The 15109-nt window shown below is 42.2% G+C and overlaps 1 protein-coding gene across 1 annotated transcript in view; it reads left to right on the top strand.

The window, feature by feature from the left end:
- LOC142850286 (guanine nucleotide-binding protein G(q) subunit alpha) overlaps positions 1 to 15109 on the top strand; it is a 235972-nt gene that overhangs the window by 216570 nt on the left and 4293 nt on the right. The window contains exon 6 of the mRNA XM_075973634.1: positions 11541 to 11694. Within this exon, the coding sequence (XP_075829749.1) occupies positions 11541 to 11694 (154 nt within the window). The remainder of the gene's footprint in view (positions 1 to 11540; positions 11695 to 15109) is intronic.

Consider the following 15109-nt stretch of genomic DNA (forward strand, 5'->3'; position numbering starts at 1 on the left):
TATTAACATTCATTATAACTTTTATCTAAGTACCTTCAGCGTTCCATAACCAAGGTTCTTTACCTACATTCACCAAGCACAGATGGAAAATATTCAGTAATAAAAAGGGGTCTTCACATACAGGCCTGTTATTGCTCTTCTTTCAGTGACTATTCACATAGCATTTATATTGTAGTAACTAATACAGTTGCTCTAGAAGTTATTTAAAATTGTAAATATACAAGTTGGATGAAAACTACTGTACCATTTTATATAGTTTCAAGCATCCCCAGATCTTCATACCTTCCTGGGAGATCCTAAACAATGAAAAAAGAGACTGATAGGATCTCCTACATGTTTAAAACCTGTTTACCTCCAAAGTGCTCCATTACTCAGAAAGGGAGTTTGTACCAGGAATCCCTGGGGTAAAAAGCCCTGTGCTTCACTGGCCCACTCCTGTCACTCCGTGGATGTTTTAATTGGAAGCAGTTTATGCCTTGCATTTACTGTAGTGCATACTTTAGGAATAAGGCTCCAAAGCATCCATCTCTCCCTTAAAAGCTAACTGGAGGAGTGAACATTACAATTGCTACCCCCATTTCCCAGCACAGTGGTGAATCTATTGACACATCCAGGGTCATTTTAGGAAAGCCTAAGCCATTGACTTTCATTGCCTGGGATGTAGATTGTAGGTCCCTTGAAATGACAGCTTTAGAAAAAAATGCTACTTCAGTTACAGTGAGGTGTAGGTTTAAGTGAAAAGGTGAGTACTGACGTATTCCATTAAAAAAAAAATATGTCTGTCACCAGATACTCTTTCATCTTATGAGGAAGTGGGATGGGAGTCTCAATCAGGAAACTGGAACAGAGACAGAAAAGACTTGCCAGGCTAATAGCCAGATTCTCGTAAGCATCTCTCCCCACCCCATGTGGTCTAAGCTTGGAGCGTGTCCACTAGCATTGCAGATTTTGTGCCTTGCTCTTGCACAGCAGCAAGGGAATGAAATAAAGACAAACACACAGGCACGCGGAAAATCTAGAGTCGGATGATCTGAGCTCTTGGCTGTGAAGCCACAGTCCCCAGAAGCTCAGCGTGTTTATTAATACAGGTGAACGAGAAGACAGAGTTATTCTGTACAGCTGAACAAGGAGGCAGGTTTAGCTAATCTAGGGACGAGTAGTCGGGGTGCGGCGGGGGCAGGGTACTCTTCAGACCTTCAACATCTGGACATCTGGGGAAGAAAGCTATGGTGGTCACTTTCTGCACACACTGTCAACATTCCCCTTGGACCAGAGGAAGGCTTTGCCATTCCTCTGACCTGTTTAAGGAAGGCTTTTCCATTTTTATGGAACTGAGGCTCTGTCAATAATTCCCTACATTTTGAATGATAACATTTTCTTAATTCCTTATGGGCTGATATTGCCACCGTGACTGAGGAGAGGAAAGTAACACTAACTTTGAAGCCATGTAATTTCAAAGCTAAGGTCCTGTCCTGCTAACTATCCTGAACCCTCACTTCACTGACATCCTAAAAGTCATCTGATCCCTTTCCTGTATTGAGTTCCTAATTCTCACTCAGACCCTATATTGTCTTCCCTTTTTATTTAACGTTTTTGTTTTGGTCTGTCATATCCTCCTGAAGTTTTTTGAGTAAAAGTCCAAAGGACATTTGCAAGTATTGAAATGTCATCCATATTCTGCCCTCAAGCAGGATGGATATTTTGGTTGGTGATAGCATTTTCATATCTGAAACATTATGGAAGTATTATTGTGCTGTTGGCCAGTGTTCTCTTTCGGGACCCACAGTTCTTCTGCTTGTTATATTGCTTTGTTTTCTGTGGAGGGTTTTATGTTATGTAACCTGGTAATTCTGCCACTTAGAGGATGATCCTTTGTGGCATAGACCTTCTCCCACCACTGCCACTCCCCCAAATGCACATGCACCTGAGAAATACTTGGGCAAAAAGTCAGAGAGGGGCTGTGGGGCAGCTAGCTCAGTGGTAGCTTGTGTAAGGCCCTGGCTACACACAGTGCACCTGCACACATGCGCACACACACACACACACACAAATGCACACACACTCCAGTTTTCAAGGACAACTTCAGCATAAAGATTTAATTATAAGGCATTCTCTTTTAATATTTCTTTGGCATTTTCTCTGTACCTTTTTCTTTATCATTTAGCTCTATTATAGAAATACTGTAGTTTCACATTTGTGCTTGTAAGTTAAGATATACACCCCCCCCCCCTTTATATTGTCTTTATATTGTCTTGTAAGTTCAGATATACACCCCCCCCCTTTATATTGTCTGGAAACCTTAACAGTTACTTCATCCATGGCAGGTGGGGGTGCTGGTGTAGGGGGTCCTTCTGTTTGTCTGTTGCCTTCATTGGTTAGTGAATAAAGAATCTGCTTTGGACCTGTTAGGGCAGAACTTAGGTAGACAGAGAAGACAACTGAATTCTGGGAGGAAGAAAGCAGAGTCAGAAGAGACATCATGGAACCACCAGAGACAGACATGCCGAATCTTTCCTGGTAGGCCATGAACTCGTGGCGATATGCAGATTAGTAGAAATGGGTTAAATCAAGATGTGAGAGTTAGCCAATAAGTGACTAGAACTAATGGGTTAAGCAGTGATTTAACAATTTCTGTGTGCTTATTTTGGGGCTAAGCTAGTCAGGCGGCCGGGACGTACAAGCAGCCTCTCCCTGCAACAGAGTGCTGGTACCAAAGAGGCCAGAAGAGGGTGTTGAATCCCCTGGAGCTATGGTTACAGGCAGTATGAATTGCCACACATGAATTATGGGAATCAAGCTTGCAGAGACCTCTGCAAAAGCAGCAAGTGCTCTCAAATGCTGAACCATTTTCCCAGCCCTAACCCCAGAGATTTTAAATCTCAGAGGCTCTTTAGTGACTATAAATCATTCATATACTGGCTCCCTGTAGCAGCACTTAATATAATCAGATATTATGTATTATTTTTTTGGTGTCAAGGGTGCATGCACGGGTGTGTCTGTGTGTGTATTGTGATATTGATTGTAGCCAGGGCCTTGCACAAGCTACTGCTGAGTTAGCTGTGCCCCAGCCCCTTTCTGATCTTTTGCTCAAGTATTTCTCAGGCAAAACACTGGGATTTACTTGTATACTCATGTTTTCTTTCAAGTTTTTCTTCATATTACCTGATCCTCCATTCTCTTCTCTCCCTACGCCCTTCTTTCCAGGGTTAGAGGAACTTGTTTTGTGAACTTTTTCTATTTCTGTTGGCTGAATCTCTGGGTCCTTGTTTGCAATGCAGTATCTCAGATCTCTTAGCTCTTGTCTCTTAGCTTCACAAAGATTTGCACTCCATTGGATCATCCAGAGCACAGGTCTTTGTGCCAAGTAAAGCCTTGATATTCTAGATTTGTTTTGGGTTTTGTTATTTTGCTTTGATTTTTGTCTCACTGCCCAATTTAATAATAAGATCGGTTTGCACATTTTAGAAAAAGTATTTTATTTAAAATCTTGAAAAGTTCAGTAAATTTTTCTCATGATAAAAAGTAAAAGAGCAACTCTGGAGAAAAATATTTAAATTTTAAAAATTAACACTTTGTAACAAGTTTTTAACTTTTTGTAGCCATACTTGATTTTTGGTCTAAGGATACTTAGTTTCTCCTAAAGTTTGTGATACCTTCCCTACTTTTTGTATGAATTACTGTAGTGTGGACATTATATATTATCTTGGAGTTTAAAGAAAAATAATGTGCACTGCTTCTCAAAGTTTGTTAAGGCAAAAGATAGCGGAACACTTGTAGAGGTTTCAGGTAATACTGTTTTAATCCAAGACTCCATGTGTAAGTGAAATAAAAGAGACCGACTTTTCAAATAGGCAGCTAATATGGTGATTGATGATGCTGGGACTTTGCACTGTCAAAACCACAACACTGACACAATAAGGACAGGAAGTCACAGGACCCTGCAGGTCAGTGGGGGGCAGGCCTCCAGTCACAGTTGACCCTGGATACCACCAGCACACTATTCCATGGGTGCCAAGGCCGAGTGGCTTGAATTGTCATGTTGTTTCCCTTGGCCCCTTCATTCTGTTGGCAAGTGGCACAGAAAAATAGGGAAGTTGAATAGGGGCAGAGTGAATCCACACATTATTACTAGTCTCTCATCAAATGTGAAGGTTGTAGAGTTGCTTTGTGCGTGCGTGTGTATGTGTCTATATGTAATATATGGTATATGTGTACAGGAATGGTGGGCACACTGAAATTCCAAATACATATGACCATGCCCAGCTTCACTTCAGTTCTGGGACTCTGAACTTGGGTCTTCACATATGCATGGCAAGTACTCTCCTCATTGCGTCGTCTCCCCAGCCCATGTATAACCTTTTTAAAGCAACTCAGGCAGCATGGAAAGTATGTCCTCATCTTTATACAAGGACTGTTTCCAGTAATGTGTGGGCTATAACATCTGGAAAGACTCTCTTACATATATGCAACACCTGAATAAATACAATGCCCTAAGATTAAAAATTAAACAAAGGATTTAAAACTCTTAAAGAAAATAGGTGCTGTTTTTCCTTCAAAGAAAAAGAAAATTAGAAACTCTATGGAAAGATATAAACTCGAAGACAATGAAGTTAAGGCTCAAAGATTTTATGACATGTATAAGGAGGGCTTTATTTTAGCTGTTTTCTGTCTGTGTGTGCTTTGTTATACATTATAAATCCTAAGTATGAATTCTTAAATAATCCACAGATTAATGTTACCAGTGATTCAAAGTACTTTCCTGCTAAACATGTTTCTCTCTTTTTACATTTGTTTGTTTAGTGTGTTTGTGTGGATCACATCAAGTATCTAGAGGACAACTTGTAGGAGTCACTTTTCTCCTTCCGTCATGTGGGTCCCAAGGGCACATAGGCTTAGTAGCATACTCGTTACCCACTGAGCCATTTTTCTGGGCTATTAGATACTTTTTTTAACTTGTTCTTTTATCAATCTCTTCACCTAGGAAAATTAGTGTGGAAATTTCATTTCTCTTCATTCAGACTGGAGAGCTGGCTTCACAGTTCAGAGCCCGGGTTGCTCTGGTCGAGGACACAGGTGCAGTTTACAGCAGTCTGTCACTCCAGTTCCAGAGGGTCTAACACTGTCTTCTGTCTCCCCAGGCATTGTATGTATGCAGTGCACAGACATACACTCAAGCCAACAGCCACATATAAAAAATGAAAGTAAATAAACCTTTAAAACAGAAATCCCATGCTGTTGTGCATATGGCAAGGGTTAGTGGCCCTATGGCCCCGCCACAGGACAAATCTAACCCCCTCTGTAACTGTATAGATCCTGTCCTATCACGTCATTACTGTGCAGAAATACAGCCTTAGGATTATAACATGCCAAACTCATTTAAAAGACTTTTATTCAGCATATATTATGTATTCTTTTAGAAAAACTTTTTAAGCCAATGGATTTATACCTCCTTTCTTCTTGATATTCTTATTTGATCTATTTATCTGCATGCACCCCCTGTCTTTCAGAGGCAAACTTACTCTCATTTCTTATTTTTTATTTATCATTTTTTACTTATTGTCTGCTCCTCTGTGGAAATTATAATCTGCCTTCAGTCTGCAGAGGGCAAGAAAGGACAAGAGAGCCAAAGTGAATGAAAAGAACTTCAGTGGGCAAACAATGATGGACGAACCAGGCCCAGTGCTACCCACGTGAGCAGCTCAGAGGCTGCTCAGTAGACAAAACCTCGCTGCACCAGCATGTGGAGGAGTTCAAATGCCATAACCTACATAGAGCCAGATGTGCAGCTTCTGCTTGTAATCCTAGCACTCCTAGGAAGATAAAGATAGGCAAACACTCAAGCAAGGACCGCTCCCCAGGGTTGTCCTCTGACTCCACATGGACACACGCATGCACACTCAGGAATGCTCATGTGCACAGAGATAAGATTTATCTCTTTGGGCACAATACAGGTCAAATTTTCATCGCACTGATATCACCCAGCCTGTTAGCCAAAGAACAAGCCAGCTGTGTTTCTGAACCACAATGACGTATCTGTAAAATCATTTTAGGGCAAAAATTTCTTCCAGCTATTTTACCTTTGTTTTCCCCAACTTAGACTGTCCCAGGACAGTAAACCAGGAATGTAAAAAATGTCCCAGGTTCAGCTCAAAGTCCTGATATTTATGTTGTTGGTGGTCGATGTCCTTTTCAGGGTACCCAGAGTTTCTGGCTCAAGCCTGTTCTCTATAATCCTTTGTCCACATATCTTTTTTTTTTAAGATTGGTTACATTGTTCTCTTATTTATTTATTTACTTATTATATATACAATATTCTGTCTATGTGTATGTCTACAAGCCAGAAGAGGGCTCCAGACCTCATTACAGATGGTTGTGAGCCACCATGTGGTTGCCGGGAATTGAACTCAGGACCTTTGGAAGAGCAGGCAATGCTCTTAACCACTGAGCCATCTCTCCAGCCCTGTCCACATATCTTGAAGCCTCTTTCTATCTCTGCTTGCCCAAAGTTTCAAACAGTTTGGCCAGTGTACTGCTCATCACCCACAGAATCAGGAAGAAAAACAAAGCAAGGAAGCTGGTGCTCAGGCACGCTTTGCTCCTTGCCAGCAGCACCTGTGCAGGGGTAACAGCCCGAAGTCTTTCACAGTCTGCTGTGGCTACATACCCAAGCTAGCTACAAAAGGAAACTGAGCTGGCTTCGAGGGTAGCCTACTGAAAAACAGAAAGTTTTGCAATAAAGTGGGACTGCCTTCTAGTTAGAGAGGCCTAGCAGTGCCGAGACAAGGTGCTTCTATCTAACTGTAAGCCTTCTCTAAATAATGCCTAATGTGCAAAATTACAAATGAATAAGAACACTTAAGCTGACTCCAGCATAGTAAGAATGCAAACAGAACAGAAAAAGAGCAAAAACTACAGAACTCAGCAGTCAGTTCACAAAAAGAGAGCACTGCGGGTGAGCCAGTCTGCTAGAGCCGTAAACCTGGCTGTTGCTCAGAGAGATTCAGAAATGCACAGTGAGCTGTTGCTTTCTCACCGTGCATGTCGTCCACTGTGACCTCGTTCACTCACTGTACTTTTGGGAGAGGATTTGGAAGGGATGGATAGAAGTCCTCCTAGAGGCAGCAGTAACGTGCACATGTCCACACACGCTGTGGCATATGAGCTAGTTGGTCTCTGCAGAAGGCCGTTGGCTAGTCCTAATCGAGAGGTGGAGGATGTGCTGTTTTAGTCAATAGTCATCGACGTTGTTTAAATCTACCGCTCTGCCATCCCTCTGCCTGTCATTCACACCATTCCATGGGGTAGGCTACAGCAAAAGACGGCACACTGACTTGGTGTCCTGCTGCAAGAAGCACGGAGAACTCATCTTGTCTCCCTCATGCTCAAGGAAAAGAAGAATCACTGAGCTCTCCAAGAGCCTGTGTTTTCTTCCTTGTTGTTTGTTTTGAGTTCATTTCCGTCTCGTTCTAGCTAAATCTAGCAAAGAGGTTGGGACTTCAGGCAGATTATCTAAGATTAAATGGCAGCAGCTACTTTTCCGCCAAATCTTTCTGGTTTCTTGTCACAATCAGTACTAATGGGTCCACTGTGCTCCATGATTAGAGTCTACCTCTTGAATGGCCACACTGCACAGGTCCACAGTTGTTCCTTTGGTTCTTTGATGACTTTTGGTGCAGCATCCTTAGACACATGGTGGTTACTGACGTGTCTTTTATATGAATGGAGGAAGACCCAAAGAATTTCTGCTAGTTTGGAATGATTACTAAGACATTGTTTTGACTAACTCTGGAGATCTGTCTTCATCTTCGCGGTGTGAAATGTATGACTTTCACATTCGTGACCCTGGAAACAGAATCTGTAGCTATCAGCTCAAACGCTTGAAATATGGAACACACTGGTTGTCATTGGGCGTAGACCGAAAGAAGCACCCAGGGCTAGTCAGAGAATACAGGCTCATGGATATGCAGTGGAGGGGAGAAGGTACACTGGTGAGACAGCACACAGGATTTAATGTTGAAGCCTGACAGAAAAGTATTGTAAAGGTAGTGGGGGACAGTTGTTGAGGTTATGAAACACAGTTATAACTGAAAGAAAGGAAGGAATTTTCCAACAAAACTGTCTAAGGTACTGATGGAAAGCAGGATGAACAGGAGGTTAGGAGGGAAGTCAGTGAATTGAAAAGTCATACCGTGCATACATGGGATGTTAAAGATCTGAAGCCACTGCAGTAAAGAGTATTAGGACAAAAAGAGGAACTTCGTGTAGACATTAATGCCCAGCTGTGGTGGCACACGCCTTCAGTCACAGCACTTGGGAAGCTGAGACAGGTGGATCTCTGTGAGTTCAAGACTAGCCTGGTCTACAAAGCAAATTCCAGGACTCTTAAAACAGAGAAGCCCTGTATCGAAGAAAAAACAAAGATAGGTGTTAGCCCACTGACATGTATGCTTTAAAAAAGGCAGGATATGTGATTGCTAAATTGAAAGACCAATGTGTTATAAAATAGACTTTGAAAGGAGACTGTTTGATCATGTGACTGAACTAGAATGCCCAAAAATTGTAAAGGAAGTCATCTCTGAGTTCCAGGACTGCATGTATACACCATAAAAAGTCAATTTTTTCCAGTTTCTTCCTTTGTGTCCTCTCCTTTGTTTCTGTGTGGCCTCTATCCCTCCCAAGCCATTCCTCTTGCCCTCCTGCACCTACTTTTCTTTGCCAGTTACCTCACTTCACAGGGCCCCATCTGTAACCTCATCTCTGCCTAAACCTTTGACAGTGAGGTAATAGGCAAATGTCTTGTGTCCCTTTGCCTCTCTACACATCCTGGCCGGCAGAATGTGCTGACGAGTATACAAAGCCATCATACTATGAAAACTTGTGGCGCTGTCTTCAAGCCTGGAGCACACACCTAATTGGATCTGAAATACTTGCTTGCAGAGATTTGCAAAGACTAGGGAAATCATTGAAGAAACATTATGTGTCCAGCTGGGTTTGGTGGCCTGTCCTTCCTACCCCTCTTGTTTGATTTGGGTAGCAGAACATTGGGGGTGGCTAAGGAACTAATTATTTCTTGTCCTAACTTCTTCACTGATGTGTCTGTTGTCTTCTTGGTTTTGTCTGAGTTGGAATTTAAACATTTTCTGAGATTTTAGGAGATATCCACTTCAACATATAGAGAATTTCAGAAGCATCTTCTCTCTGCCTGGGCAAAGTGGTAAGAGACCTGGGTGACATTGTGGTTCTTAGCAGTTGAGTATGCTCCCATGTCAGAACCTCTTGGTAAAGCCATTTGTTTAAACGTCTGGCTCAAAAGGAGCTAGTGAAATCTTTCATTCTCTAGACTTATAGTCATCTGTACATGGTCCCAAATGTGTATGTCTGACCTTGTTCGTTTATAAGTCCCTGATGTTCTTTTGTAATGCAAAGTGTGGGAAACAGAATCACATTCACTGCTTCTGGCATCAGGAGGTGACACTGTGGACCACTTACCCCAGGATTTCCAGATAACCTAGTGCAGGGCATCACTGTAGCCTAGAAAGCTTCATTTAGGTTTCTCGGGACTCTGCCCTCCTCCAGCAGTAGACCTCAGCTATAAATAACTCACAGGTGACTGTCAGCCCTCGGGAATGAGGGGATCTGACCTTCTTCATGTCTGTTTCTTCATCTTCATTATCCAGTTTTGTACTTACAAGCACTATTCTAGCATTTATGTGAACTATATAATTCAATGTGATTTATCAAGCTACTAAAATGGGCAAAATATCAGGGAGGCAGTCAAGTGACTAATGCCACAGTCTTGACCTGACTGGGGCAGCTAGAGAATGAAGAAAAGACAAACCACAGACACAGAAAAACTGGGATCCCGGACTCTGGTGATCTGATCCCAGAAGCTGTTTATGACACACAGTTAACAGGGTGGTGGGGTTATTGCATGCAGCTGAACAACGAGGCTGGGTTAGCTAATCTTCATAGTAGCAGTCTTGGGGCCGCAAGCATCCAGGAGAAAACCATGATGGACATTTTCTCCACACACTGTCAGTATTCTCACTCAGACCCAAGGAGAGCTTTGCCATCCCTCTGAGCATCACCTGGTGAATGCTTTGCCGCCGCCATAGAGGTGAGGCACTGGGGCCCTGGCATGGCCATCCCATGTCAGCACACATTTGCTCAGGACTGTTCTCTCCCTACAGCTTTGTGTCAGGGAAAAGAGTTGAGGATCTTTTTGTCAACTTGTTATTTTTTATTTGTTTGTTGAGGGTGTGTGTTGTTTTGTTTAAAAACAGCTCCAGGGCTGGAAAGATGGTTCATCCGTTAAACGCTAGGCTCACAACCAAAAATATAAAAACAATTCTGTGAGAAAGAACATTGGTGTATTAGTGAACAGAACATTACGATGAAAAAAAAAGGCTGTTGAAAGAGTTGTTCAACCTTTAGTTTAAAGTTGATTGGACAGAGAGAAGCACCAACTTGTTGAAGAGGAATAGGAAAACGCAGCCTTTGCCTGTGAGAAGCACAGCCATAAAGCGGACAGACATTAGCTATCATCATGTTAGGCCCTTCAGTAACTATTTATGCAAACTTGGACCAGACTCCAGCTTCTAAGGTCTAGGGTCCTGTGAACATGCCCTGGCCTTTTCCAGCTCCTACTACAAGGTGACTTGACTCTCCATCGGCATCTTCATGTGCAAATACGCTGGCTTAATTTCTTGAGAAACCACTAGGGTTTCTATCTCCAAACTAACTTAAAAGTGTCACGCTGGGTAAGCACACTTACAAGTGCTGAGGAAGAAATAATGTATTTTTGGTCAGGCAGTGTGATGCACACCTCTAAACTTAACATTAGGGAAGTAGGTCTCTGTGAGTTCAAGGCTGGTACAGCGAACATAGTTCCAGTCTGTACAGTGATACTGTATCTGTAAAACAAACAAAAGCTAGCTTTTTTCTTCAGGTTCTTACCTTGTTTTATACATAGTTATGCAGATGTGCTTATAATGGAGAAAGAGTGCACCAAAGAGCAGTGGTGGTCCAGGTATTGCTGACTCAGGAGTATGTGTATGTGCATGTACATCATTGTAGTGATGCTCTGGGTAGGCTTAGGGGCAACCAAGTAACTGTGAATGCTTAAAACAGTGAATCTCTCAATAAATTGAGTTTAGAAAATACTAAAGTGAAGGCTGCATTTGTGTTGAACTTGTATCTTAAGTATTTGGTTATGAATGAATATTTTGGGTGGAAATTTATTACAATAGGTCAGATACAGCCTTGTCATCTAGGTCCTGATCACTTTATTTTTAAACCTAAGAAGTTACTTCAGCAGATATTTTTATTACTATTCTCTTCTGCCTGCTGACCCGAGAGTTGGCATAATGAAAACAGTCAGTAGGTGCCATGCATCATTTGCATATAAATCCTGACCAGTCCAACTCAGGCTTTAAAAATCAGAAGCACACAGAAGATGGGTTGACTTAAGAAATGAGCCAGTTGACCAGTTGTATCATCAGTAATTCACTGCTTGTTTTTCTGATTTTCTTTTTCCCCAGAACCGAATGGAGGAGAGCAAAGCACTCTTTAGAACAATTATCACGTATCCCTGGTTCCAGAACTCCTCTGTTATTCTGTTCTTAAACAAGAAAGATCTTCTAGAGGAGAAAATTATGTATTCCCACCTAGTCGACTACTTCCCAGAATATGATGGTAAGTGGGCACCCTATGCCAGCCCCACAGCTGAGAAAGACTTTTACTGTTAACACTAATGAAGTGCCCAGAGCCATGAGCCTATGGGAGCTAGAGACAGCATGGTACCATGCCCAGAGCCTTGGGGCCTATAGGGGCTTGAAGCAGCATGGTGCAGTGCCTGAAACCACAGCTTCCATGGTGGCAAGCAGGCTAAAGCACAAGTTATTGTCCCTTGACTTGTAATGACATAAAACATTTTATCCCTAATGTTTAAAAGTTTGGGGGAAGCAACAAGTTCTTAGTTGTTTGAAAATAACCATCTCAGAAAATAAATAATTCAGTAGTTTTTCCTATTAGCCACTGTAGTTTCCAGTTTCCCTCCCTTTTATTTTGTTACCTGTCCCTGCCTCTCTTGTAGGGAGCTCACCTCTGAAGTCCATATACTGTATTGGTTACTTTCTGTTGTAACCATGACCAAGAACTTAGAGACGGTGGAGTCAGTCCATCCTGATGCGGAAGCATGGCAGCAGGCTTCAGGCATGATGGCGAGAGAGGAGCAACTGAGAGCACATCTTTAAAGCACATGCCAAAGCCTCCTCCATTCATAAGGACTGATGGAGTCATGGATATATGACTTGGCATAGTACCTAACCCATAGTAGGGCCACATCCCAAAGTCTTACAGGGTAAATGTAGCAGCAGAAGTGACTACGACAAAATGACATCATCGACAAAGGAAACTGAGGCAGCTTCACCATGGTAGCTTTGTTCCTCCAAAAGCTCTCTAAGAAGGGTACCTCCTTGGAGAATAAAGATCCCTTTGACTTTCTTTGAAAGGCTAGGTGCCTTTTTGCCCTGCATGCTTTAGGTGCAGTGGTGGCTCAAGGAAGGGAAATGTGGCATGCTCACCAGCTTAAGTTTGCATCTCAAATGCATGTGTATGATAGGGCATACAGCTAACTGTTTAAAGACAGGGACTTTTTTTTGTTAACAGCGTGTTCATATCTCTCGAAGTATCTTTTCCTGTTTGCCTGGCTATTTTAAAAGAGCAAATACTGTCTTAACCTAAACAGCATTTTCTCTTTGCTCTTTCTATTTTCTCACTAACCCAGAAGCAATGGTAAATACTCAAGATTGCCTCAATGTTCCTGAGGAAGCTGTTGAAAGAAATGACTGTATGTGGTGTACCTGATCCCCTCAATAGCAGACCACCCCTGTAAGCACATGGTCTGAGAACAGGAGAGAGCCACCTGCCTCGATATAAACATGAATACGTGCTCGTACCCAGAAGGCAGGCAGAAATTTCTCTCCAGAGTTGGTGAGAGTCGGTGGACAGTGGGGAGAAGATGGCTGCACCAGATGCGGTAGTGGCTCTGGGCCCGTTTTCCTGCTTGAGTACAGACAGATAGCAGTGTGCAGCCCCAGTAGAAGCTCCCTGAGCCCAGCCGCTCATCTGCAGCCACGTGCTAGCTGACTGCACTGAGTTCCAGGTTTTCTGGAGTGAGTTTTCGTGGGAATGCCACTTTCTGTGGTATCTTCCTGATCCTCGTCACTACAAGTGATTTCTTTCCAAAAGCAGCTTACTGTAAATGTTTTGGAATTTGAAGATGATTTTAACTGTTGTCCTTCTGTAATAGACACATAATGTCCAGAGAAAATATGACCAAAAATAAGTTAAAAAAGCAATTGGTTTTGTTGATCTCAAGAAGTTGTTTCATGAGATCCAAAGCCCTTCAAAGATTAGCTAAGGCTGAAAAAACTCTTGAACACACTACAGTGATGTTTAGTAATATGCTTATTTAGATGTTATCAGCTTCCAGCTGCACATGTCTTCCTTGTGAGGTCTTCATCAGATGACTTCCATGTCTGTGTTTCTCTTCAGGAAGAGAAATGACTGTTTCCACATGGGCTTTACTGCAGAATTGGTCCTAGAGACTTGGCAGTTCTGTGCCTGCTGCAATGGCTATACCAATTTCTTTGTAGTCCTGTGTGCTCCAGTAAAATAATTTATGCTTAAAACACAGCACACTGCAAGTGCACTTCAGTGACCTCAAGTCTATTGCTGATATTGTACAGAACTAACACAACAGAAAAGGTTGGAGTCCTTTCCTTCCCAGAGTAAGAATATTAGTTAGGGAAATGGCAGCCTTCTCACACCCTGCCAGTCTCTTAGTCTCTGTTTTAACTGTTTGGTGCTGCTGTGAACAAGTAAGTTCACAGTACATTGCTGAGGACGAAAGACTATTTCACATACGTCACATATAAATAATGGCACACTTAATTTTTCATGTTGGCAGCCTTAGTCACCAGAACTTCAAAGCATCCCAGCTTCTCCTTGTACTAATGGGAGTCTCAGCGTCTTAGCTCTCTCCTGCAGCTCCAGGCAGTGTGGGATGTGGGTATGAGCCCAAATCTGAAATAGGGTTAATTTGAAAGTTTTCAAGTTTTCCACCTAAGAACCGGGATGAAGATCCTTAGAATTGGTTAGGCCTCAGCAGTGTTTGCTATGTAGAACAAACCCACATTGTGAATCCCAGGAGGTTTTTGCCAAGGAGAATAGAAGTGATATTCCTTTTACTGATATAGAGCTAACTTGCCACAGTGGAGAGAAACAGATATGCAGTGCCACAGTGTACAGTATCCCTGCTCAGCACCTGAAAGGTGATGGTGTTTTGATGTTAGTAATTTAGAAGTTTTAAACTCACATTTCCCAGAATCTGTTTCAGTGTTAAACTGCTTGATTGATACATGATTTGGTTAATCCTGCACATAGTTAGTTTTTTTTTTTTTTTTTTTTTTTGGTTTTTTCGAGACGGTTTCTCTGTGGTTTTGGAGCCTGTCCTGGAACCAGGCTGGTCTCGAACTCACAGAGATCCGCCTGCCTCTGCCTCCCGAGTGCTGGGATTAAAGGCGTGCGCCACCACCGCCCGGCCACAGTTAGTTTTTAAATGTGATAAAATATCATATAGAACATTTAAATTATAATTTAAGTATGTAATCACAATATAAATTACATGTATGAAACTGCAGCTATTGCCTGTGCATCCACCACTCTAGCTAAGCAGTGATCCCCATTGCCTGTGCTCTCCCCTCCCCCACCACATGCCATCCCTTTACTTTTCTATCTCTGGCCTGGATGTAAGTCAAGTCAGTATTTTTCTGTGTCCAGCATATTGATTTCAGGGTATATTTTAAAGTTCTATGCATATTATACCATCTGTCAGAACTTCATTAACTACTTTTGGCTTATCCAGTTGAGTCGAGTCACTTCTGTTTACTTTTGCGACTAATGATCGTGTGCGTTCACCTATGAAATGCCCTCCTTTCCATTCATTTGGAACATGTCCGCCTGTTATATGAATTGCTAGGCTATATTGCAATCATTGAACTATTTTCCATAGTGGCGCTACCATTTTGCCTGCCTACCAATGGTA

Source organism: Microtus pennsylvanicus, chromosome 5 (genome assembly GCF_037038515.1).
Source record: "Microtus pennsylvanicus isolate mMicPen1 chromosome 5, mMicPen1.hap1, whole genome shotgun sequence".
Taxonomy (NCBI): Eukaryota; Metazoa; Chordata; class Mammalia; order Rodentia; family Cricetidae; genus Microtus; species Microtus pennsylvanicus.